Here is a 27,451-nt window from a genome sequence, read left to right as displayed (position 1 = left end):
GGTATCAAATTTGTATTTACCTGTCCAGTCTCGCCTGTAATATATGGTAGGAACATATAAATCTTCAGGTTTTTAACAGTTAAAGGAATAATTTAATGTTTTATTTTTTGAAGTTTTAATTTTTTTTTTCATTGTGTATATTATTAAAAAAGTAACATTAAATAAATCGTAAGATTGTCGGACATCAATAATCTTTTCACCTTTGACCTTTAGCCTATGTAAACAATACTTAGCAAGTTGTGGAAAAATCACCCTAGCTGTTGACTTACTTTGTAAAAGTGTAGTGAAATAAATAGCATTATTGTAGGCTTAAAGCTTGGTTCTGTCTGTAAATGTCAACAATACGATGTGATGATGTATCTATTTTGTAAAATCCGATACATTATCATATACAATGTCAACCCGTGCATGCACGGTTCAAAGTCTAGTTTGTAAATAAAAATTTAAAACAGAATTGAAGAATGCGGAAGGGGGGGGGGTTAACCAATCAATGACATCTCAATTTTAAATACACTTTAATTCTCAAAAGCCAAAAACATGCTGTCCATTTACAGCAATAGTAACTATTCATTCTGATATAAATGTAATATAACCATGATCTGATGAAGCGTGGTGGGTAAAGCAATAGGATTACACATCATGATACTATCATCGGCGGTTAGAATCCTCTTCAGTGCAAAAATTTTTCCAACGGAAGCCATAATTTATTCCTTTGTCTTGTTTGGTTTGCTTGTGCCGGTAGGATGTAAATGTTGTCCAAAACACTTCTAAGGAAAAAACATGAATCCCAGTCAAGATATTGATGTGTCCTCTTACAGGAAGAAAACGTCTATCCTCGCCTCCTCACCTCAAATATAAGGTATCCGACTTGCTTTCAAAAATCAAAACAATTTAAGAGCATCATATGTACATAATTTGACAAGTTTCAATCTTGATTTTGAAAATTTACATAATGAAGACGATAACACTTTGATAAAAATTTCAAAGGACAGTTGGTTTTTTTTTTATTTGACATCAAATATAACCACGCTTCGAAACACAAAATGCGATTGGCATACTTCTGTTCAAACTGAAATCAGGTCAGTCAAATGGAGTTCTTGCTAAACTCTGTGGCATGCGTAGCAGACATCAGGTAGCTGAAATTGTAAGAACATCAATGATGAAAGAATTTGCAAATACTTATTAATACTTCTGTTAAAACTGAATGGAGTTCTTGCTACACTCTGTGACATGCGTAGCAGACGTCAGGTGGCTGAAATTGTAAGAACCGGGCGTGTTGCAATGATGAAAAATGTTGTTCCTATGAATCTTAGCTTCAATCACACTTCTCAGGAGATTTCTGTCATCGTTATGCTGGGTTTAGACGGGACATATATTTACACACACAGAAAAGTTCGTCTTACAAGTTCAAACGCCTTACATACTCAGTGAATAAAAACCGACCTTTAGTCAAGCCTTTCATCATGACAGCAACAGATGGATACATCGTAGATGTGGTAGGTCCATTCTTTGCCAACGGTTGCCATAATAACGCCTCTATTCTATCTCACATTATGAAAACAAATGCCGCAAAAATTTCATAGTTTTTTTAAAGAACAAGATGTTTTCGTCATTGACACGGGTTTTGGGGATTCATTACGATTCTTTCAAGAATGTGTTAATTCAATAGAAATGCCGTCATTTCTAGCTTAAACTAGAAAACAACATACAACGAAAGAAGCCAATACGTCAAGGTTGGTGTCCAAAATTTGGTGGGTTGTCGAGGCAGCTAACGGAAGGATAAAGAAATTGTTATATCCGCGGGGGTGTTAACCCTCTGGCTGCGACGTAAGCGTGCAAATATACTAACGTCACTGCGACAATTAAACGACGTCATAAAATTTTTGACGTTATTCGGCGGAAATAATTTTGCGCTCGATTGTATTACATAAAGTGCCCGTTCCAGTCATATCTTATCTTTTATTTTATAATTTCATTTATTTTAACGCTTTGTACTTTTTCTAACTATAGTTAGTATTTTGTGGCCCTAGCCACTTGAGAAATTTTAAGCATCAGAACTGAAATAATGAAATCAATTTTTAAATAATTCCTTTCGTTTCTTACTAATTAATTTTACGATATATAGAGACGGAAATCTGACGATCGTTAAGCATAAAGAAATTGCTACATCAAGTCGGTATATTCTAAAATTAAAAAAAAACAAGATAACAGATTGATGTTTTTATTTATTCCTCAAATTGTCTAGTTGTATGAAATGTGACAAAACATTTCAAACACAGGCCGATGCCGCAGGATGCGCACCACGTTCTTATTTTGCTTTTGCAGATGACGCATACTTTTCTTTTTCTGCCTAGAAATCAGATGACAAAATGTTGTTATTATTAAGTTTGTCGTTATTTAGTTGCTGCATGAACATAATTATACCAGAGTATTATAATTAATTATTTTCGATATCGATTCTAAGGGTGTTTACCATCAAGTTGTTCTATGAAGTGCCTCTCTGTCAGTCTTGCTTGAGCGGACAGACTTGGCCTTCCAGCAAGGCGTCTGGGTTGCCGAAAATTTCCAACAAGTCCCAAGCAAACTCCCATTTGAAAGTCCATCCTGTTCATTTTAGTCCGTAGACCTCTATTTTGCCTGTATATGATGTACGCATTGGCTGAAAAAAATCAGTAAGCTTTATTGTATTGTGATTATTAAAGAAAATGGCCGGGCTGGCAAATTTTTGTCAATGTTTTACTACAATAGAACTTAAATTTATCTGTATACATATAACATTGCATGTGCGCCAACCATAGCATTATTTGTAATCTGTATAGCGAGTTTTTAAATCAATTTTTGTTTCCGTTAAATTTCTGTTAAATACTACCGTTTAATCGCATGCAATTAGAGACATAAATAACATGTCTCTGATGTAATATTTAAGTATACACAATATATTAAAAGGATATTATAATAATAAAATACGACAACATTATACTTGTAATATGTGGCTCTTTACAGTCAAATTCCTTACATTGGAGAATTTGTGCGTATTGTGTGCAGCATGATTAATAAATACAGACCGCCACTTAAAACCAGCGACAATGGTCGTCCTAGTCTTGGTTATAAAATGTTGATAAAATCTCGAGAAAACGCATATGCTCTGAAACAATTAATTGAGAACAAAAGACACACACCGATTTAGAGCTAATTCCAAATCATGGAAAAGAATTGATGTCAGTAATGTTGTTTGTTGACTTCGATCCTGTCCTTAGTGAGGATGAAGTGAGAGAGTTAACAGTTGGTGTCTATCAAGTTCGACAAGCAAATCCCTACGTCATAGAGCACACTGAAAACGGCCAGTACCACATAGCCGTGTCTAAAATTGAATCTGGATTAATTCATACAAGAATTCAATCAAGACATCGAAACAGTACCACTTACAACTTGTGGGTAAAGTACACTATGCCAACAGTGTGGTTGGTACTGTCAGTGTAAATCTGGCGCCCGCACTGTAGGATGTTGTGCCCGCATCTGTGGCGTCATTTGCTATCTTGCGTACTCTCGCCATCAGTGCAATTACGCTGTTAATGCTAATAAACAATCCATTTCAAACATTAATGATGCATACGAACGCCAAACAGATTCTGATGAATTTTCTGACTAACCATAATTTTAAACTGACTTCTTGTACATTGAATATTGTGTTAAGTTTATATATTTTTGCACGAGACATGACAAACTTTACAAAATCTAAAGCCCAATAAGCGAACATTTATGAAAAGGCATTTTAAATGGCTTCTACCCCATCTTCTTTAATTAAATCTTATGTCTATATCTGTAATGCGTGTACTAGCAACTTAGGTATTAACTGCAATACCTGCCTTAGATGACGTTTTTGATTTTATTTAAAAAGCAGCGCCCTGGTGGGGGGTTCAGGGGGGCGAAGCCCCCCGACGGAAAACAGATTTCATGTTTTATGGAACACACAGGAACAAATTTTAGGCACTTTTCGCACATAAAATTTTGATTTTTTTTAAAGATTTTTTCCGTATATATTAATCATTAGCATCATCGATGTCACATATTTGTGACCTCAAACAATCAGAGTTTTGAAATAGGGAAAAGAAAGATATTTGCTGTGTGCTTTTTAAAAAAAAAATTTTTTTTAATTAAATGCGATATTTTAACATTTTTAATTTTTGGTCTTAAAATGATGTGTAGGCACGTGCCTTAAGTGCCTAACGGCAGCTACGCCACTGCCTACAAACAGGGACCAGGGGCACGGATACAAAGATTGAAGATATCTGCACTGGGTTTACACGTATTATTTATAGAAACAATACTCCCCAGAACAGCTAAACCAAGATCACGATATGATAATAGTTGTATAACATTGTAATGTTTAGGTCTGTTTCAACAGGTCGAGACCACTATATTTTGTGACGTCGGTATAAATTTGCATACTAAATTAGGCATCTGTTTACTTTTATCGACAAACCAATCAGGTGAATGAGTTGCAAGGCATTGTGGGCTACTACAAGTTTCAGTGTATACAAAGCGTATTGAATGCGATATTTTAACATTTTTAATTTTTGGTCTTAAAATGATGTGTAGGCACGTGCCTTAAGTGCCTAACGGCAGCTACGCCACTGCCTACAAACAGGGACCAGGGGCACGGATACAACGTACGTAATAAAATTAGAATGCAAAAATAAACAAACATAAAATATTACTAAATTGATCAATGAAGGCATCATAATGGATCTAACACCAAATAAGACTTTCTGAAATCATTAATTTCATTATCAATAAGTTTTGAGCTCAATTAAATACGGTAAACGTCTTGGTCGATGGTCCTTTTTAAAACTGTGGGTCATGTGATAGATTTAACGTCTCGGTACAAATCCTCAGTCGGAGCGAAACGTCTCGGTACGAATTGCCCCGTAACCCAAATAGGTCTAGGTCACGGTCGGAACGCCTGCTGCAATCGCCATTTTGGACGAACTTTTGGAGGAGCTCGATCGGTCGTTTAACGCTGTTAAATTGAAATGATATTGACGCCAAGAAACATTGTAAGTGCTAGGCCTACATGTTGTGGGTTTTTTTCAAGGAGCATGAATGTTAGAATAGGTTATAGTTGAAAGAACATGGTTTTCGTATTTTCATTGGGCAATGAAAGTGCAGTGCATTGTTTATCGAAAAACAAGATTGAAGATATCTGCACTGGGTTTACACGTATTATTTATAGAAACAATACTCCCCAGAACAGTTAAACCAAGATCACGATATGATAATAGTTGTATAACATTGTAATGTTTAGGTCTGTTTCAACAGGTCGAGACCACTATATTTTGTGACGTCGGTATAAATTTGCATACTAAATTAGGCATCTGTTTACTTTTATCGACAAACCAATCAGGTGAATGAGTTGCAAGGCATTGTGGGCTACTACAAGTTTCAGTGTATACAAAGCGTATTGAAAATATATACCATTTTGAATTGTCCTTTGGAAACTCATTTTGAATGATTTTTCAGAATTTATGAAAGCAATATGGACAATAGACCAATCCACACTTTACAAAAGTTATGTCCCTTGGCCGCAATCTTTGGGGGAAAACCCATATATTTCTCACAGTAGCCTTTGTAGTTTAGAGGGTTGTAACCTCGCCATTTAACATTAGAAATAGGGTTCCTCTGTGAATTTTGATTGCCCCAAGTTGGGGCAACCCACACATCGAAGGAATAAATTGAATTCCAAGAGATTTCTTCACAGGACGCCCAAATATTTGGTTGCATAAAGAAGGGAAAAGTTGTTTTTTCCCTTTTGACCTTAGGGTGGACCCCGTAAAGGGGAACAACTTTTGCAAAGTGTGGATTGGACTATTATGTCTGAACTTCAATTTCTATGCTCACAATTAAAAAATGTTGCATATGAGGACTTATATTAACCTATTTAAATACCCCATTGTCAATGTTCAAAGGAGAGGTACGTCCTATTGAATTAAAAGCAGCGAGTTTTTTTTTCACGTGATACCCCATATTTGGGACAACATTAGTAGAACGCGCGTTGATGTTTTCATCAGGGACATTCATCAGAATGCTTAACGGGAAAACTATACTTTATGCTGCATATAGCTTGCGCTTCAGCGTTTGTATATTTGTGCATTTGTACTACCGTGGCTATTCACGTATGTTAAAATGTACAGTTTCCTGTATTTATTTCTAGTGCACAATGATAAAGTCACCAATACACAAATGTGATGTTTTTGTCTTATCAAAATATGTTTGTACTTTTATGCGTATGTTTGTCAGTCGTTTGATACTAATCATTTTTGAAGCAACAATTAATCAACTAAAACAACAGTATTTTTTAAAGGGGCATGGTCACGATTTTAGTCAAAAAAATATTTGTTCGATTTTTATCTTTATAATGCTTCAATAAGGCATTTTTAATAGGCAACCAAAATTTAATTGTCATTTGTTGAGTTATAAGCGAGTTACAGAGCTTACAATTCCTCGCTATGTAAACAAAACTTTTGTTTATATTTTGAATGTTGATGTGAAAATTCTAGTTTTAGACCTAAAATGAATGTGTTAATCGTTAAGAACTGTTTAAGAATAAGAATATAGACAAATCATCTAGAAAAAGATTTTTTACTGGTATATTGAACCTATGTAAAAAAAAAACAGGGCACGAGCCTTGTTTACACGACGAAGAATTGTGAGCCCAGTATCTTGCTTTAAACTCATCGACGGGCACCCAAATTTCATTTGATTATTTGAAATGCATTCATAAAGCATTGTAAATAATAAAAACAGAAAAATAAAATTTGACCAAAATCGTGACCATGCCCCTTTAATGTGAGCATGGAACAAAGTTAATGGTACGTAATCTTTCCTTTTTTACCTTCTGAAGTAAAAATCAAGATGTACAAACATTCCGGCAAGCAATTAAATATTGTGTATAAAACAGACAAATACCACATGCGTTTGTTGAATCGTAAACACGTTATAGACCGTCATGCATTGCAACTCATTCATTTGATTGGAGAATCTGTTTGCCGAAAATACTGTCACGTGTTAAATAATGCTATCCATATAAGGTAGTGTACCCGACCTGTTCAAGATCAAATGGATTTTGTTTATTTCATTACAAGATGTTTTGGCTAAGATAGTGGTACACATGTAATACATGATCAACACAAAATATACTTAATAAAGACAGATAATTTTAGGTTATTGAATGTTCACAAATACTTTTGTAGGATGTTAACATAGCCCTTCTCTCTTGAATTTATTACACATTCAGGTGAAAATATGTTAATTTGTTATTATTTTTAAGAAAGGAACCTCACACATTGCCCCCCCCCCCCCCAGTAGATTGACATGCGTTTATGCAAGGAACACTGACCCAATATCTATTGTTGGTTACTTTGCAATATCATTTGAAATTAAAGTTGTTATCAAAGAAAACAGTAGTCGAAAGTACAAAGTCTATGGGTGTAAAAGGTTTTTTTACTGATTAGATACCTTATACTGTATAACCTTTGATGTGAGATTCTAAAAGCTGTACAAATTATGAAATTTGTTTTTTTAGGTCACCTGAGTCACTCAGGTGACCTATTGCAATTGGTCTTCATCCGTCGTCGTGCGTTAACAATTTTACATTTTTAACTTCTTCTTGAAAACTACCTGGCCAATCATTACCATTTTTGGTGCGAAGCATCTTTATGGTAAGGCGAAGAATCTAAATTGTGAAATTCATGGCTCTACCACCCCTGGGGTGCCACGGGCGGGGCAAAATATGCAAAAAACGCCAAATTTTCAAAAATCTTCTTCTCTACTCCCACGCATGTGAGGAAAAAACTGGTTGCATGGTTATGATGTCCATGAAGCCTTCTACCAAAATTGTGAAATTCATGACCCCTGGGTCAGGGGTTCTGGCTCTAGGGTGGGGCCAATATGGCCATATAGTAAAAATGTATTAAATGTTAGGAAATCTTCTCTACTCCCATATATATTTTTAAAAATTTAAATGCATGATTATGATGTCCATGAAGCCCTCTACCTAAATTGTGAAATTCATGACCCCTAGGTCAGGGGTTCAGGCTCTAGGGTTGGGCCAATATGGCCAAATAGTGAAAATGTATTAAATGTTAGAAAATCTTCTTCTCTACTCCCATATATATTTGTTAAAAACTAAATGCATGATTATGATGTCCATGAGGCCCTCTATCAAAATTGTGAAATTCATGACCCCTGGGTCAGGGGTTCAGGCTCTAGGGTGGGGCCAATGGCCAAATAGTGAAAATGTATTAAATGTTAGAAAATCTTCTCTACTCCCATATATATTTGTTAAAAACTAAATGCATGGTTATGATGTCCATGAAGCCCTCTACCTTAATTGTGAAATTCATGACCCCTGGGTCAGGGGTTCAGGCTCTAGGGTGGGGCCAATATGGCCAAATAGTAAACATGTATTAAATCTTAGAAAATCTTCTTCTCTACTATCATATATATTTGTTAAAAACTAAATGCATGGTAATGATGTCCATGAGGTCCTCTACCAAAATTGTGAAATTCATGACCCCTTTATTAGGTGTTGTTGGGGGGGGGGGGGCAATATAGCAATATAGTGTTAATGCATAATGCATATAATGCATATAATGTTTAAAAATCTTCTTCTCTATTCTCACTCATCTGTATAAAAAACTGACTAATAATTATGTTTACTAGGAAGTCCTCTACTGAAATTTTAATTTTCATGTCCCCTCAAGGATGGGTTTTGACTCTAGGGCAGGGCCAAAATGGATGTATAGATGTTAATGCATATAACGTTAAAAATTTATCTTCTTTACTCCCACACACCTGAAAGGAAAACTGAAATCATGATTTTGTAGACCAGATCTTTTAGTTTTTCACCAAAATTATAGCTTTCACAGTTCTTTTTGAAATGTGGTCGTCATTACAAGTTTATAATTTTTGTACTCCAGTATAAAACCTAATTAATTAGATGCATATATGAGACTCCATGACAAGTTTGTGTATGGGATATATGCTACTCAGGTGACCGTTAAGGCCAGTTGGCCTCTTGTTTAAACCAAAATTTGGTAATTGATGTTATTGATTTTGATTTGTTTGTTGTTATTTATAGGCCTGTCTTTTGAGAAACTGCAGATTTCCCCAGCTGAACTTCCATTACAACATCTGTACATTGTCAACATGAACCAAAGTGTACAAGGTTTGTAGATGTCATGTGCTACAGGAATGTATCGGTAAAAATCATTATTAAGTAGACCAATAACAACAAATATTGTGGTTTCATATCCATTAAAATATTAAACTTGTTATTGATAGGCCAATCATCCATTAAGTTTCATAGCATTTAATTAACTAAATTTGTAAAAACTAATTGCCAGCCAAAATTAATGAATTACAGACCACAATAATTGCCATATACCAGTCAACTGAAATCTGTCTTTGCCATTTAAATGGATTACTATCTTGTACAACTGGAAATCTTGAAACCTATAGTAAATGGAGTTTCAGTTAACATTAGAAAATTAATAGGAATGGAACTGGCATTTTCTTATAGTCTGTAATTCATATAATTGAGATAACAAGTTTCAAAAATGGATTAAAAAGAGAAATGGAATAAAATAATGACCAACATTTGACATGTCTAATAATTGTTTCATGATCTTGATTTTGATAAATTGTGGATCATGAAAAATATACTTAAATCTATTTGATATGTTGTTAGTATGCTTGATTGCATAGTTAAGGAGAGAATGGCTATGCATATTACATTGAAAACTTTCGTTCACATTAATATTATAAGAAAAGCATTTTATCAGGATACAAAATTTACATACATTTATGTATATATAAATATACTCTATTCCAATAGGATTGGAATTAATGATATACATGTATATTTCAGGGTAGATGCACCATACATAGAGGACTTGACCATGGACCCTCGAAGCAGTGCCCAGGATGTGGTGCGTTGTGATGTGTGTGATACCCCTGTCCCCCCACTACACTGTGACTTCTGTCAGACCAATCTCTGCAAAGCGTGTGTTGGAGAACATATGCTGGATTTATCCAAAAAACATCAGGTGGTACCGTTCAAAGACCGAGGATCTACTCCAAATTATCCCATTTGCACAAAACATTCCCCCAAGCAATGTGAGCTTCATTGTGAACAATGTGACATTCCTATTTGTGTCCTTTGTGTTTCCTCTGAAAGTCACAAAAATCATAAGTTAGTAGACATTTATACCAACTATGAAAAGAAAAAAGAAGATATACAAAAAGATTTGCAAGAACTAATGAAATCCCTTTCTCCCAAATACCAAGAGATTGCAAACAAAATGACAGTGCAGAAAGCTGATCTGAGTAAAAACTCAGAGAAATTGACATCAGCAATTTACAAACATGGAGAAGTCTGGCACAGAGAAATAGACACCATTATACAGAAACTGAAATCTGATCTTGATGAAATGGACGCCAAACACCTGGCTGTCTTAAACAAACAGGAAGATGAAATCACACACACCATTTCTGAAATCACACAGAGCATTGCTGATCTGAAGTTACTGGACTCCAATGATGTCAGCCGTGTCTCTGCCTACAAATCCAGGATTACTGAATTCAGAAGATTGCTTCCTAAACTCACAGTTTCTCTACCAAACTTCACCCCTCAGAAAATTAACCCAGAACAACTTCACCAACAGTTTGGTTCCCTGTCAGCATTCTCCATTACAACAGAGGAACATGGCTACACCATGGAAACCTCAGAAGCTGGATCCTCTCCTCTCACACCACTGCTTGATGAGCCACGGATCATCTCCACCATACAGACACAGTATAGCTATCCTAAATATCTAACCAGTGTTACTTGTCACAGTGATGAAGAAATCTGGGCGTGTAGTTATAATAATAAGATGATGAGTCTCTACAACCTGCAGGGGGAACTAGTGAAGTCAGTCCAAACCAAGTCAGGGAACTATCCACGGGACATAGCAGTGACAAGGAGTGGGGATCTAGTTTATACTGATAGAGATGATAGAACTGTGAACATAGTGAAGAATACACAGATACAGACAGTGATCAGACTACAGGGGTGGAAACCTCACGGTGTCTGTAGTACCTCCTCTGGTGACCTCCTGGTTGTCATGGACAGTGATGATAAACAAACAAAAGTTGTGTGTTACTCTGGCTCCACAGAGAAACAAAGTATTCAGTACGACGACAAAGGACAACCTCTCTATTCATCTAGTGGTGACACTAAATACATTAGTGAGAACAGGAACCTAGATATCTGTGTGTCAGACAATAAAGCCCATGGAGTAGTGGTGGTCAATCAGGCCGGGAAACTCCGGTTTACCTACACTGGTCCTCCCTCTACTACCAAGGGATTATTTAATCCACTCGGCATCACAACAGACAGCCAGGGTCAGATCCTGACAGCAGACTCTACCTATAACAACTACCGTATCCACATCCTGGATCAGGACGGACAGTTCCTCCGCTACATTGACAACTGTCATTTACAGACTCCATGGGGTTTATGTGTGGACACCAGAGACAACCTCTTTGTGATTGAGTGGTACACAGGTAAAGTGAAGAAAATACAATATCTGATGTAAACAAACTGTGTGTGTGTATTATATGTAAACAAACTGTGTGTGTGTATTATATGTAAACAAACTGTGTATGTATTATATGTAAACAAACTGTGTGTATGTATTATATGTAAACAGACTGTGTGTGTGTATTATATGTAAACAAATTGTGAGTGTGTATTATATGTAAACAAACTGTGTGTGTGTATTATATGTAAACAAACTGTGTATGTGTATTATATGTAAACAAACTGTGTATGTGTATTATACGTAAACAAACTGTGTGTATATTGTATGTGTATATGTCAACAAACCATGTGCAAGTATCATAGTATATACTAGAAACAAACTGTGTGTATATATCATTGTAAATAAACTATTTTGTTCTATATGTAAACAATTTATGTATATGCATTTTATTTATAAGAAAAACAGTGTATATCGGTGTACATCATATGTAAATAGAGTGAGTGTTTTATACATGTACATATATATGTTAACAAAATATGTGTATATCATCGTTAATTGTAAACTAAAGAAATAATTTAATGTACATGTGTGTATTGAATGCAGTTGGAATTGGATGTATAAAATATTTCTTTATTAAATGTACAGATCTAATTAATATTTCTTTTCTTTTCTGAAACAAAAAAAGAATTATATTTCTAGTATATGTAATGGATACATATATCACCAGTTTTATAATATATAGGATCTCTCAAGATTTCTGATGGCATATGATTTGTGAGTGCCTTTAATCCTTTTCAAATTTATATCCAGAAATCCTTTTTATGAGAGCCTTTATTTGCAAATAGTACAAATCTTCATGTTTACAGTAATGCCTAAAAATCCTTTGGGATGTCCTTTGTAAAATTATTACAAGGGATTTTATGTCAGTCAAATATCAGATAGAGTTTTTTGCTCACCGAGACTAAGTCGGGGGGGGGGGGGGGGGTAAGCTATACCGTCTGTGTCGGATGAATGGATACAAGGATGTAAATTAATATATTCGAATGTCTAAAAGACCTTAATGTTTTAATTTGTTAATTATATTTCAAAATAAACTGAAATATTTTTGTTAGTACTTTGAGGTACCTACGGTCGTGTGAATAAATTCAATAACGTCCAAAGGCCTTAACGTATTGTTCTTTGTGTATAATAATTGATACGCGACTTGGTATGACCACTATATATAGTGGCCCCTTCAGAAAAACTTCAAAGATAACACGCGATCTTTTCTTCTCATTTCAAATTTATTTCCTCGAGATCTTTTAATTGGTTAATAAAGAAAGTAAATTGAAAATATATATACTTGTGTAAAAATATTCCTTTTGTTTATAAATGTACCTCGTGTATCAGTTTATGGTTTTTGAGTGAAAATAAACTGAACTGAGACACACTTGATAGAATTACAAACAGCGCACTCAGGTAAACTGGTCAGGCGTGAGTAATTAATGCGAGTTAGCTCCCTTATACCATGAGTGATGTATGTGAAGGAATACATTGAGTACATGTAAAGATTGATTACTGGTCAATAGTAGTTAGGAGGCGGTGCTATAGGAAATGTTAATCCTCACCTACTGGGTAACATGCAGTTTGCATAGAGGACAAACAACACAAAAACAGTAGGATTTAAAGAATTTTAAATAAATACGCAATGGTGTGATGATGTGAAGATATTGCAAAAATGAGAATCAAGTTCCTGCTATCTTCTCTTTGGCATATATTACTTTTTTGCAGATCAAAAACAGTACGATGTTAATTTTTAAACGCCAACTGACCATGCTGATGGAACTTAATTCGCACTGAAATAAATATGTTGGTTGGAATACCTTTCCATTTTAATCGAGTACATGTAAAGATTGATTGCTATGATTGATCAACAGAAGCTAGGAGATGGTGCTATAGGGAATGTTAATCCTCACATAAAAGCAGTTTGCATAGAGGACAAACAACACAAAAACAGTAGGATTTAAAGAAATTTAAATAAATACGCAATGATGCGAAGATATTCCGAAAATAAGAATCAAGTTTCTGCTATCTTCCGTTTAAGCATATCTTACTTTTTTGCAGATCAATTAGGTATTCACATTATAAGAGATGGACCCCTGTAGAATTTTAGGTAAATCGATCGCCGTCATAACCATAGCCTGCCCTAAGGAACATTTTCAGATCTTGCCCTCTTCCGATATCGAAAATTAATGTAATCCTTTTTAAATTCAGAACCTATAGGAAAAAAAGCACGTTTCCATGCAGTCATGCTTACATGTACTTACCACGGTAAGGGGATTCTCCTTTATAGGCCTACTGAGACTCTTGTTGACAAGTGGAGAAACTCGACAATGTTTTAGTTGATATGGAATGTGTACGTGTATATATACGTGTGCTCTGGGACTTTTTTTTAAAAAGAAAAATGATATAATCTGTGCCTGAAACATTCCCCAAAATATATATGGTTTATGCACATAATTGTAGCTCATCTGCTTGGGGGGGGGGGGGGGGGGTTATTATTTACATTGTTGTTGGATTGGCAATCGGGGAAATAATTCACGGTGGCATAAACAGAGAGTTCATGGTGTCTTTAATAGAGAGAAAGAGAGAGAGAGAGAGAGAGAGAACGTTTCACGTAATTGCTGTTACAGCAGTATAGACCTATAAAAAAATGCTTCGGATCCATATATAGTATACCTATGACTTCAACTTCTCAATATTTCAATCTTTTCAAGATAAATTTAGGAACTGTTATCTTTGCTGCGAGAAAAAAGGGCGGGGGGGGGCGGGGCTAACCCCCCCCCCCTTCCCGGTTCCGATGCCTATGTAATATGTATATTAGCTGTGGAAAGAAATGTCGTTTTCAAAAAGGGGGCGGGGCTACTTGATCATACAATTTTGAATCTAAAAATCAATTAGTAAATAAAAACAGAAAACGGAATCGAAGAAATGCGGAGAGATAATATTATATGCCTGAAATATGTGAACGTACGTACGTTATCAAATTTGTATTTACCCGTCTCGCCTGTAATATATGGTAGGAACATAAATCTTCAGGTTTTTAACAGTTAAAGGAATAATTTAATGTTTTGTTTTTTGAAGTTTGAATTTTTTTATGTGTGTATATATTATAAAAAAAAGTAACATTAAACATTTCGTAAGATTGTCTGACATCAATAATCTTTTCACCTTTGACCTTTAGCCTATGTAAACAGTACTTAGCAAGTTGTGGAAAAATCACCCAGGTAGCTGTTGACTTACTTTGTGAAATGAACATCAAATATTATTGCCGGTAAATGTAAACATGAATTATTTATTAAAATGGGAAAGTTCCCGATATCAAAAAGGTTTCTTTGTTTTTGGAGAATTTTACAATGTACATGTGACCCAAACCAAAATATTTACTTATACGGGGTCAAAGTTCAGTTATGAATGGGAGAAAGCTGTGCATGCGATAGTGCATGCAGACTACACGTGGGAAAATAACAATAAACCGACCAATGGCAGAGATCAGTTCGAGACAAATCGTTTCTGATTGGCTGATCATAAATAATCTCTGTCAGCAATAAATACCGATATTCTGTTGATCTTACAATCATAACACAGTTTGCCACGCAAGCAGATCGATCAAGAATAAAAAGCTACCAGAGAATAAATCCACCCTTATCTATTTCTTAACAAGTCAAAATGCCGATCATTGAAAATAGCCAGGTCTTTGATAACCGTGATGAAATTGACGAATGTTTTCTGGTCAGAAGATTATCCCTGTACGCCACTATCCGTCCCGAGGACATAAAATCTCTAGGCGCGGATCCAGGACTGACCAAAACCCCGCGCGGATCCCGCGGGTCTCTCCAAGATTTGTTCCGGCCCGCCCGGATTCTCCGCCATGACCTGGCCATCACCGAGGAGAGAGGGGAATCCTCTTCCTCCCTGGAGAGTGTGTGTGACGACACCCCGGTCATTGACGGGCGGGGTTTCCCCATCCAGTATAAATCGGCGGGAATCAAGTCGCACGAGTTTCCCGTGATCGGTAAGGCTTTACCTTTATAAAATGATTTACAACCGATACATTATTACGAAACCATTTCAGTAGAAAACCACGCTATACATTGATTAACTTAAATGTATTTTGTTAATTTTTGTTAAAAACACATTTCATATCTAATTTAATTTGTACCTATGTAATATACATATCGCATTTTTACACTATAAGTGTAATTTTACCCTAAAACGTACAGTGGGAACATTTTAATTGGGTAGAAAATATTAATTTTTATTTATTCAAATTGTAATTTTTTAACTTTGACAAAAGTACCAAAGTTGTTTAACCTTATTGATGCATTGAGTATTGTAAGGTAAGTTTATGATGATGAATCATTGACCGAGACTTTGTACCTTATCGACCGACAGTTACCATAGTAACGACAAGACAGCTCTTGCTAAAACTGGAAAGTTCCAGCTTATCTGGCGCGCATCTGTAATCGATATATATATATATATATATATATATATATATATATATATATATATATATATATATATATATATATATATATATATATATATATATATATATATATATACCTCATTACGCATAAAGGGGTTCAAATAGGTGCGCATGCACCGCTGTTTATCATCATTAAGGAGGTTCGATACTTGCAGCTATTTCATAACTTTTTTTTATTTTCTAACACAGAAGAGTTAAAATTGTTCTGAATTTTACAAATAAACCACCCGAATGTCATTGAGTTTTTAAATGTCGAGAAATTTCATAATTAGTTAGTTGACTTAAATTTTTATATTTGGATATCGGTGGGGTGGGGGTGATAACTACAATTTTACACGACCAGAGACCTCTTGATCAAATAGTGACTTCTCTGACCTGTGTTGTAGACCGTATATTGTGGTTTGAAAAGGTTTTGTCTTTTCAGTTACCTTCGATTTCTGCTGTGACGATTCGGCAGATAATTACGGATAGTTGTGTAAGTGGTAACATATTCATGTTACGTTACTGAAAACAACTGCCGAAATTTGTAGATTTCTGATGTCATTTTGTCACGTGGTATATGTAGATGGAAAAAAAAGATTTAAAAAAATAAAATTCATTTATTGGGGTTTGAGACTAGTTTACCTCAGAGCATATGAAAAACGGGGTATAATTTTTAACATTTCTTTCAACGTGGAGAAAGCTTCACCCAAGAGACAGCGATCGAGCAGTCGAGGAAAGAAGAAGAGGAGGAAAGACCTACACAACACAACAGCAATGTTCTAAATTACCCCATATTTAATTTTATTCAAAATTATCCAACGGGGAAAAATATTTATTAGATAAAAGGCATCTGCCAATGCTCATTTTATTTTTGAACAGGGCAATGAAATACCACGTGACAATTAAATTTATTTAAAATTGAAATCGCTCATACTTGCACCACAAAAACCTTTATAATAAAAAATACAGAATATTGATTAGTTTATGTATTTTGATAAAGCGTTCTGTATGATTAATGATTATATTATGCCGAGTGGATTTTTTCTTGATGCAGTATATTGAAGCACTAACCGTCAAAACTTCACACTGTATTTCATATGTGCATTTTCACGGTTAATCTAGTCAGTTTAAAAGTATACTAGCTGTGTTCTTTATTCAAATCGATGCATTGTAACGTATGAAATATATAATACGACAACCGGTTTGTTTGAAGAGTCCTCAGCATCTTGTTTTTTTTTCGTCAGGTTTCCATGTCGACGAAAGCATCTGTCCAGGGTTCCGATACCGAGTTCGCTACATGGGATCCAAAGACTTCCTGTTCAACGGAGAACCGCGCATGCTCCAATCCATCGGCCTTGGATATGGGAAGCGACTGACTTTCTCGGGAGAAACTCTCAACAACAACGAGAACTACTTCTGGTCCGACAGCCGACCGGAAGGATACGCATTTACAGTATGCGCAGTGGAAGCAGGCGACAAATTCGTCATCTATGACGAAATGTCACGTGTCGTTGGTGACGTTGATATTATTGAGGTCGACGAGAACCAGACGGAAGAAAAGACCGTCTACGAGCCTGATTACGTCACAAAGATCGTCCGCGTGCGTCTTGCCGCCAACATCCAGTACCATCTACATCACGGTATGTTGATGGACGTCACAGACCACGTGACCAACCTCGAGGGTACTGCGGTGCTTGTACGTCACAGGGGCTCAATGGCGGCAACTCTGCAGCAAATCAGTGACGTGCACATTACCCGTTTCGGCAAGTGCTCGCTGTGGAAAGAATGAGGGGGTAATACTCCAGGAAAAGACTTTACCTCAACAGGAAGCGACCAGGGGCTCCAAATCCCCACACTTCCCGCGGGTCTCAGATGATAGTCCCTGATGCACGTGCATTACACAGTGCCGTGCAAATAACTGATACCATGTTACTTTCAGAAGAATATTTTACATATACATTTGTATACTGTTGATGTTTTTTATACACATTATTGTTTTCAAATTTTTTATGTTTACAAAATAAGAGTAAAAAGATATTCTTTGAGAAAATTTCTTTGTTGTTTGTCAAGTGGATTTATAGAGTAAAGTCTTTAAACTCCATATGAAACCCAACTTATATAGTATATCAATTGCACCAGAAGTGATCTTGTGTTGACAAGCAGTTTAATTGGAGGGTTCAGCCGAGTTACAACTTAATCGTCAGGCCTTTCGGACAAATGTGGAAAAAAATAATTTTGAACGTTCTACATTGGTTTCTATGACAACAATTTCTTTTACTGAATTGCTAGAGGTTTTTTTTATTTAAACAAAGGAGAGCATGTCAAGTTAAGAATTGTAAGAAATATATATTATTCAAATTTCTAACACTTATTTTATACAAATTTTGTTTTAAAACTTACTTTTTTTCTAATAAGTTTAGGTAGAGAGTGACATTTTACTATAATTCACACATTTAAATAATCCTTTTGCGCTTTAAAAATCTTCGTAACTAAACAAGTTTTTAATGATGGCGTTTTTGACGCCATTTTACGATGCCTATATCGCTATTTCTTTGAAAAAGTGACTCCATGGCAAATTCGTTATTTATAATTATTAATTTCATGAGTTCTAATTCAGGAACATATACGAGACAACACAACAACAGGGAAAGTTTTGTTTTCCGGGATGGGGGGGGGGGTCCAAGGCCTATTTTCCATGAACCCCAACCCCGACCCCCTTCTAGATCCACACAAGTGTGAAAGTATATACAGTGCGGTCTTAGAGCAATCGCAACTTCTCGGGCCTTTCCGGCAAGCTCGGAAAAACACCTCGAGGTGTTTTTTTCGAGCTCTGCTGGAAAAGCCCGAGAAGTTGCGATTGGTCTTAGAGGTAACGCTAGTTCAAGCACTGTACCCGCGTTCATACACGGACGTTGTGCTGGGTTTGTCTGTGGCTTTATGAACACCATTAGATAATACGGTTGATGTAAATATTTAACAGTACATTACATAACCAATTTAAGGCAATTTAAATGAAAAGAACATTCACAAGAATTTCATGTAAAACTATATTTAAACAATAGAATGCTTTCTGTGGCGATATGAAGGTGGCAACATTGCAGAAATAAATACTTTTTTTTCAGCAATTATCGCTACCTTCATAACCTGCATGAATCATCAAAGAAAGCATTCTATTTTTTATATTTACACTTTTTTGCAAATTAATAAATTGATTGGAAAAAGTAAGTAAAAATCACTTTATTGCCAAATCGTCTCCTATGAGACTTTGAGTCTGACATCATGATTATTTCGTGCAGTCTGTGATTTTTCTTTTGTCGCTGTAGGTTTTGACCAATCTATAAACGGGGCGTGTATATTTCAGTCTGGCTGTTTCTATAGAGCTATGAATTCACGACGCGGATAAGTTTCCGTAGGAAATGGAGGGATTCATACTCGGTAGATGTAATTATATTTAGATGCATTGGATATACAGCCTACTCCGGATATATTGAAATTCAGGGGACCACATGCAAATTATTTCAATATATCCGTATTTCAATATAAGCGAAATTGACTGACGTGAAGCCGCCATTTTTCAAAGTTCAATCCCGATGTAAGCATAGAAAACCAAACCCGAACAAATTATTAGATCATCATTTATCTATTACAATAAACGGATTACATGGAACATTAGTCCTTGAAAGTTTGATTAAAATTATATCGGAAAGTTTTGTAAGTTTCGATTTGTTACTATCTTAAACCTCATCATAATCTTGGAACGCTGCTTGTATATTATCGTAAGTGTACACGCGATAATCTCAAAATCCTTAGCTATTTCGAATTTAGGCTTTGTTCTTTCATCAATAGCCATAACTAGTTTGTATTTAGCGTCCGGAGATAAGGTATTTCTTTTCCGTGGGGTTTCCATATTACGTCTAGCCTCAATACATCCGTATTCGTAAAAACAAAAAATTAAACAGTGAATAAATTTTACTTTTTAATAAAAGTATAAAAACACACATGAAGAGAATTAACTTATCAATTCACACCTTTGTATATCAACCGGTCAGTCTGGCATAATTACTGTCACCAACCGTGACGACAGCCGCCAGGGAGTACTTCAATATAACCGTTATAAAAACAACTAATTATCACCTTTGGGGACCGATCAGTGGCTTCAATATAAGCGATATTTCAAAATAACCGATTTCATTATATCCGTGAAATCAATGCAAAGAATATGAGAGGCACAAACAGGGGATTTATTTCTATTTCAAAATAAGCGGAATTTCAAAATAAGCGAGTTCAATATAAGTGGAGTAAGCTATATATATATATATTTCATCTCTCTGTCAACGGAAATCTCATGATTTTAAAAATCTATATTTATGAATTTTAAGACATTTCGCCAAAAAACTACAAAACGCCTGCACCAGAGTATATAACTGCTTATACCTTTAGTATATATATATCAACACGTGTGATATGATATGTCCATAAACTTGTAATTGAATTGGTGGACACGCTTTGGCGGATCCAAGTCAGTGCGAGTTTGCATCAAAATATATGCTTGTTATGAAATTATATTGAATGGTACATTTTTGGGGGTGAATATATATTTACTGGGAACGTAGAAATTAAGATATGACAATTATTAAAATTGTTGAAAAAAATAAAACGAGTCAATTCGTTTCTTGAAGGCGCGATTTTAGGTTTGATGGATAAACGCTAGCAAAGCACGACCTTTGGTGAGAAAACCGGATACATGGGAGGGAACTTTCCAGAACGGGGTATAACCAAGGCTAGGGCATCGCAGGGTAATATCTTGGGTTAATAAAAAAAAAATAATAATTTTTTTGTATCAGTTTGATGCGGTTTTTAGCTTTGATGGAATGAACTTTCCAGACGGGTGTCAAGGAATTCGGTGAGACAAAATAACGTCCCGGTGGAGCTAGATTAAAGGAGTTAACCATTGGGCAAATACTTTATATCTGTCAAATTGTGTTTATATTATGTTAATAAATATGCATCCAGTAGCGTTTTTTTTTTATTTCATACATTTTTTAACATGACAGATTGGAGGCAAGCCTTTTATACAATAATTTGCAAATAATGAACAGATTGTGCTAAAAAAAAATCAAGTATGCATAAAACGGAGAAGTTGAATGGGGGGGGGGGGGTCTTCAAAACAGTCTTTTATCAGATTTCTGATATACTTATTTGGAACAGTGACAAAAAATTAGAGTTAAATAGGATAAAAAAAACACCAAAATTTAGAGAAACGATGCACTAAAAACCGATTAACTGGTTTGAATTTAAATAGAAAAGTTTGCTATTTTTTCCAGTCATCTGCAACAAATTAAAACGAATGAAGACCATGTACGTATATGTATAAATCATCCATTTCAGTTTATATTTTTCATCACTGCCCGCTCCTCTATATATATCCAGCCATGCTGTTTTTTTTATTTAAATTTTAAAGAATATTATGAAAGCAATTTTCTAAAAGCAATTAAGAAAAAGTGGATACAGTATATACAAAAATGAACAAAAATATTGTCTTACATATTGTGCATTGTATCATTCTAATGCGTACAGTGTTGATTCCCGCGCTTGCGCAGGATATCATCTATAGTGATTTCTAGAAATAATTGTAAACATCCAGAACCATTCTCTCATGTAGTATTCCATAAAATCCTCTGCATTATCTTAATGCTATATAATAATTATATATAATGTAGCTTTTTTTTAAACTGAGTTCAAATAATGATCCCCAATTGCTACGTCCCAGTGTAGCGGGTCATTTCCGAACTTTTAGCCCCACTCCCATTTTTTTTTTAAAGATAAGAAGATCCTCTTCACAATTTTTAAATACATGCAATTAAAAAAATAATAATAATGAAGATATTCTATTTTTTTTTTAATTGTGTCTTTATATAACACTAACTGATATTCATATGGTGTACATAGGGTTATTGAGGTTACATGTATAGGCCACTGCTTGAGGGTCTCAGGATCCGGTTTGGTCGACTTCTAACAAACCAGGTAGCACTCATGATTCGTTCATTTGCAACAATTAATCTTTAAAACTTTTTTTTTTACAATGGCACTATCTTTTTTTTGTATCGCTTGTATATGTTGAGAATTTCTTTCGAACCTCTTCCACAGTCCTGACTTGGCGTTTGTATTCACAGAGTTTACTTTATCACATATACTTTCCCAAACTCTTTTTTTCTGGTTGTTGGTGACGATATTAGACAATTTCGAAAAAATCACGGTCCTATTTTTCTCAACTTCGTTTAATAATATTTGGATTTCGGCCTCTGAGAAGTTTGGGTTTCGTGTTCCGCCCATTCTGCATGTACATGTACTACATAGCACCGACTGCACAGCCTTTTTATATGGTTTCTAAACAATGGAATTGTTCCTTGATTTTAGGTCTACTGAGTGCTGTTTATTACAATAAGGAGTGGATCAAAAATTTAGTTTTATTTGAGAGAGAGAGAGAGATGTTCTAAAAACGATGAAGTAGTGCTGAAAATTAGTTCATATCATTGATTGGTTTTGTTTTATATTTTGTATTAGATTATAATAAAACAATTTTTTGGCCATTGGTATTGACCGCTTACTTATAACGGTCTCGTTTCTCCATTATCATTTAAAATTGTACACGTAACACAGCGGCAAACTCGTTTGTTTTGTACATGAAAAAAATTAAGATGAAACTTAAGACATCTTAACCTAATACATTTCTAAGACGCTTTCGTTTTACATCCTAAGAGATGTCATAAGAATGTCCTAAGATACGTCCTAAGATATACCCTAAGATATCTCTTAAGACGTATCATAAGAAATTTTCATAAGCATGCCTACTGCTTTCATCGTATAGGAAATAAGCATAGGCGTCGGAACTTTTTGCAAAGTTAGACCAAACAATCTGCAGGCACATAGCATCAGGGAGGGTCCACCCCCACTTTTTTCGCAGAAAATATATATTATATTTCTTATACATTAACAAAATATATCTAAGTATCAGAAAGCTATCGTCCCCCCCCCCCCCCATTAGATATCCTTACCCCCACAACAAATTAGGAATTTCCTGATTTTTGGGAAATAGCTTTTGGGATATCTCTCTTCTTTTTTTTTTTCTTTAAAGTTTAAATTTACTTTTCAGTCGTTTGTATGGTCAGTCTGAAAAATAATTAGATATTTAATTGCTTGATGATTGATAATTAACTACAGTGTATGTAACTAATATTATATATATTAACGAGATTCACCGGGGCTCGTCATGAAGTTTTTCACCCTTTTAAATATGTACCACCTCTATACAATAAAATACATTTTATTTCATTGTATAGAGGTGATACATATAGAAGGGTGAAAAAACTTCGTGACGAGCCCCTGTATATAAATCAAAGATGTTCATCCTATTCTTTAGAAATTCAAAATGATATAAAAAACTCGTTGACGTTCGTTCAAATCGATAAATTCGGAGGAAACTTTTCTTTCAACGAGATTTGTCTAGTAGTAAGAATCGGCCAATCAGAGGCCTGCTATGGTGTTTCTCTACCTAACACTATCTATATAATAACCGTGGGTTGCCCCGAACTCACATGTAGCTGTCAGCTTCTGGAAATCTGCACGAGCGGATTCCCGCCCTTTGACGTCATGGCTACCAGGTAGCTCGTACTAGAAATGATTCCACGAACACCACACTCCCCTCCGTCTTCTTTCTGGGGAGCCAGTCCCACCTACAGGTGGGACCACCGATCTTCAGGGGGGCAATCACTCCCATCCCAGCAACAGCCGGGATAACATGAAAGGGAACCTGGTCCCACCTACAGGTGGGACCCACAATCAGGGTGGCGCTACAACGCCCATCCCAGCAACAGCCGGGATAGCAAGTCACAAGGGCAGGGCCCATCTCCACGACAAGGGCCGACACACACACACACAAAGGAAAATCCAGGGACAGTCCAAGTCGTCTTGGGTTGCTGGTTCAGTCCGGGAAGGGCAGCTCCGCTATGTCTGGTCAACAAGACATGCCGTACGCAATACTGAGGGCAAAGAGGGTCTCGGTGGTACATCCATCACTTCTATCAGGACGCCAGGACTGGAGTACTTCGAGTTTGTTGCCTCTCCTTGGTGCTGTCCTCCGGCAGGAACTTTGAAATACTCCTTCGCTACCTCAGGGCTGCTCTCCATAATTCTCGGCTTAACTGTAGTGGCAGCCTGAACATACAGATCTTCATCCCGCGAGACTGCTCCCTGAATCTGGGGCACGGAGTCATCCACCAAGTCCCCCATGGCCTCAGGGCATCTGGATTCTGTAGGGATCTCCTTACTGCGCTGCATTTGCCGCCCCGGATTACTGTCTGTCGGGGTAACTTCACCATTTCCCAAGACCGCAGCTTTCAGCCTCTTGTGTCGCACCCTTCGCCTACCACGCTTCCTCCTGCACCCGATAACGGCACCAGAGGTGTCCTGATCCACACATGGGTCACCTGCAGGGGGCTTCCTCAAACTGTTCATCTTATCCCGGGTCAGCCGGCACACAGTGCGAAGCTGCCCGCTTTCCATGGGCTGTGAACTGCCCATCTGTGTCTTTGTATCTGCAACTGCTCGACGGGCACCACGGTAAGGCAGAGGACAATCGTCTCCAGCACCTCCTTCCGTCTTCCGTCTGACATAAGTGCGACATTCTCTCCGAAAATGGCCAGACTTCCCACACTTAAAACAGTTGCTTGTCCTTGGGCCAGGATGCCTTCTGGGGAGGCCAGTCATCTGGGTCCCAAGCCGAGTTGAGTCAAGTACTTCCTTGAGAGTCTTCTCTAGCAGCTGCACTTTTCCCCTCAACTCCCGGATCTCGCTCTCAGCTTCGCCACATCCCCCACATTTAACAACCCCCATCGAGTCCTCTCCATTGCAGTCCACGACATTAGGGCACTCAGACTCGACAGCGAGTTCCTCACGTGGCCGCAAAATTGCACTCTGCACTCCAGTCTGCAGGGGCTGACACTCTGCTCCCTGGAACCTCAGATTCTCCATTGGAGAACAGATCAGGCGAAGGTGAGCTCTCAAATTGCACCTTAAGTCCACTGTGTTCCCTCCTGCTCTTCATACAGGAACGCACCTCCACCACCAGTGGGTTGGAACTTGACTTCCGGGAAGTCTGCTCCGTGGTACAACCATCCACAGGGGGTGTTTCTGTTCTGTCACTTCTATCGGGTGTCATCATGCGTACCGTTCTAATAAGCTGACTCTCGCTAGCGGCTCTGCTCCTAAACTGGGGTCCTCTGCTATAGTCCTCCGCCGGACAGGCACCTCGGTTGGACAGGGGGCTATCCCAGTCCCCACTAACACTTCCTTCCGACTTCTGTCTAGCATCCAGAGGGCAATCCCTGCAGAAGTATCCAATCTCTCTGCACTGGAAGCACAGGCTTGCTTCCTCTCTCGCAGAAGGCGGTGGGGTACCCGACCTACTGGTCGTCTCCTTGAGCGCCATCTCCAAATCGTACACCCGGCTCCACAAGTCCTGTATCTCACTATTCTCGGGCTTAACTGGGGTTCTCATCTCTTCAACAGCTTCCTCTAATTGACAAATGCGTCTGTGCCATTCTTGCATTTTCCTACTCTCCTCGTCTGCTTCTCTCCTAGATTCCACTGTCCGGTCATCTTCCGCCATCTGTCTCGCTGTTACATGCTGAGAGGGCCCTCTCCGCCGCGATTGCTGGTAAAACTGCATCCGGTCCAGTGCCTCCTCCACAGTCTTAGGGTTACCGTCCAAGGCGTACAGGCCGGCGTCCACATCCTTCGCACCATAACACAGGCGGGGTATGGCCTGAGTGTGGATATCTGGCAGCTGGGGGAAAGCTCGGGTGGCCAATACAAGTACACGATCTGCCCACTCCTTCAGGGACTCACCACTATTCTGGGTCGCCGATTGGAAATTAAGTTGATGAGTGAGGTCTGGTGCCGATGAGCCAAAGCGCTTGTCGAACTTCCGGAGTATTTCGCTGAACCTCAGGCGGGGGGTAGTCTCCAGCATCAAGGTGTAATACTCACTGGCCGGGCCCTCCAGGAAGAAACAGAATTGATCGTGTTGCTCGGTCTCATTCCAATGTTGGCTGCGCGAAAGGCGAACAAACTTATGAAGGAAGGCTTTCCAGTTGGACCTGCCATCATAGCGGAGATCCTTATATCTAGGTCTATTCCGGACGGTCGGGTGGCTAGAACTGGCTGGTAGTGCGGTATAGTCTTGAGGATTGTACTGCATCGCAGGTTGCTGCACATCTCCAGGTGAGCCATAGGTCGCGACATGTTCATGGAGATCCGCGCGTACTCAGGGGGACTGCAAGACGCAGCGGGAGTCCGCGCGTGACTTGCATGTAGTCAAAATTATTGGGGAAAATAGGTCCTATGAACGTTTCTTACAGCAAGAGAACTCAGAGAGTTGTGCTATAAGCTTAGTGCCGGTGGAATAAAAATGTGACAGTTCACACCTTTAAATAACCATAGCGCTTTAAGAATATCAAAGAAATTGAAAATTGAACAAATATCAAGAAATGGAAACCTAATTAAGTTGCATTGTCATTCCTTAATTGATAAAACTGAATTTAAAAAAAAAACACAAAAAGATCGAAAGATTGTATTTGCTGACAAGGTCGTTGTATCGACCATAGAACTTAGAAAAAGATGATTTTAAACGAGACTGTTGATAGTCCTGTTTTATCAACTTGTTTGTCAGTAGCTTGCCTTGCCTTCGAAACTGTCCATCGGAAGAGTATGCCCTTGCGCATTGGACTAACTGAGAGATAAAAACACCAAATGCAGGTGATGAAGGTATAATGCTACATAAGTAAGGAAAGTTGACTATAGAAAAAATTAAAGTCAACACGTTTATCATAAAGTTTTGTTGTTAGGTTACCATCATTGTCTAATAAAATGGAGGGATTAAGCAAGTTAGAAAAAACTGATAAGCCAAAAAAGGTCAGAAAAAATTAGCAAAAAGTTTCCAGATAAATGATTGGTGCAATTTAATTTACAATCGGTATCATCGTCTGAATAAATGCGCCATTATGTCGAACAAAAGGCCGTCGAAAGTACAGTGAACAAATAGCCCCGAAACTGAAACCCTTACTTTTGAAGTCTTTAATGAATTTAAATCTATTTCGACAACTGAACAAGGACGAAGGAATCCAAAGCTCCTGTTATTATAATGGGAAGGTCTTGGCGGTAGATGAACAAGGAGTGCAACATAAATTTGACAATTTAGATTCAGCTGGAAAAAAAACTAGGTCGGAAGTGGCGGGTTGCTGTAATTCGACCGTGATCGAAGTTCTGCTGAGGCTCTGTTGAATGCTGTCCTGAC

The 27,451-nt window shown here is 37.2% G+C and overlaps 2 protein-coding genes across 2 annotated transcripts; both read left to right on the top strand.

Moving 5' to 3' along the window:
- Positions 1 to 4,909: 4,909 nt before the first annotated feature.
- LOC117691875 (E3 ubiquitin-protein ligase TRIM71-like) lies at positions 4,910 to 12,236 on the top strand. The gene is made up of 3 exons (XM_066071465.1): positions 4,910 to 5,057; positions 9,140 to 9,226; positions 9,929 to 12,236. Exon 3 carries the CDS (start codon positions 9,960 to 9,962, stop codon positions 11,637 to 11,639), a length of 1,680 nt encoding a protein of 559 aa, XP_065927537.1. The 5' UTR covers positions 4,910 to 5,057; positions 9,140 to 9,226; positions 9,929 to 9,959; the 3' UTR covers positions 11,640 to 12,236.
- A 2,953-nt stretch (positions 12,237 to 15,189) lies between these two features.
- Positions 15,190 to 18,137, top strand: LOC117691886 (uncharacterized). Its single transcript, XM_034478795.2, has 2 exons — positions 15,190 to 15,639; positions 17,343 to 18,137. Exons 1-2 carry the CDS (start codon positions 15,294 to 15,296, stop codon positions 17,885 to 17,887), a joined length of 891 nt encoding a protein of 296 aa, XP_034334686.2. The 5' UTR covers positions 15,190 to 15,293; the 3' UTR covers positions 17,888 to 18,137.
- Positions 18,138 to 27,451: the final 9,314 nt, after the last annotated feature.

This window comes from Magallana gigas, chromosome 9 (genome assembly GCF_963853765.1).
Source record: "Magallana gigas chromosome 9, xbMagGiga1.1, whole genome shotgun sequence".
NCBI classification, from domain to species: domain Eukaryota; kingdom Metazoa; phylum Mollusca; class Bivalvia; order Ostreida; family Ostreidae; genus Magallana; species Magallana gigas.
This window is presented reverse-complemented; position numbering and strand designations above follow the sequence as displayed.

Coding starts and splice junctions, on each gene's coding strand:
- LOC117691875 (XM_066071465.1), top strand. CDS start 9,960: ATGGACCCTCGAAGCAGTGCCCAGGATGTGGTGCGTTGTGATGTGTGT.
- LOC117691886 (XM_034478795.2), top strand. CDS start 15,294: ATGCCGATCATTGAAAATAGCCAGGTCTTTGATAACCGTGATGAAATT. Junction 15,640..17,342: donor GCACGAGTTTCCCGTGATCG/GTAAGGCTTTAC, acceptor TTTTTTCGTCAG/GTTTCCATGTCGACGAAAGC.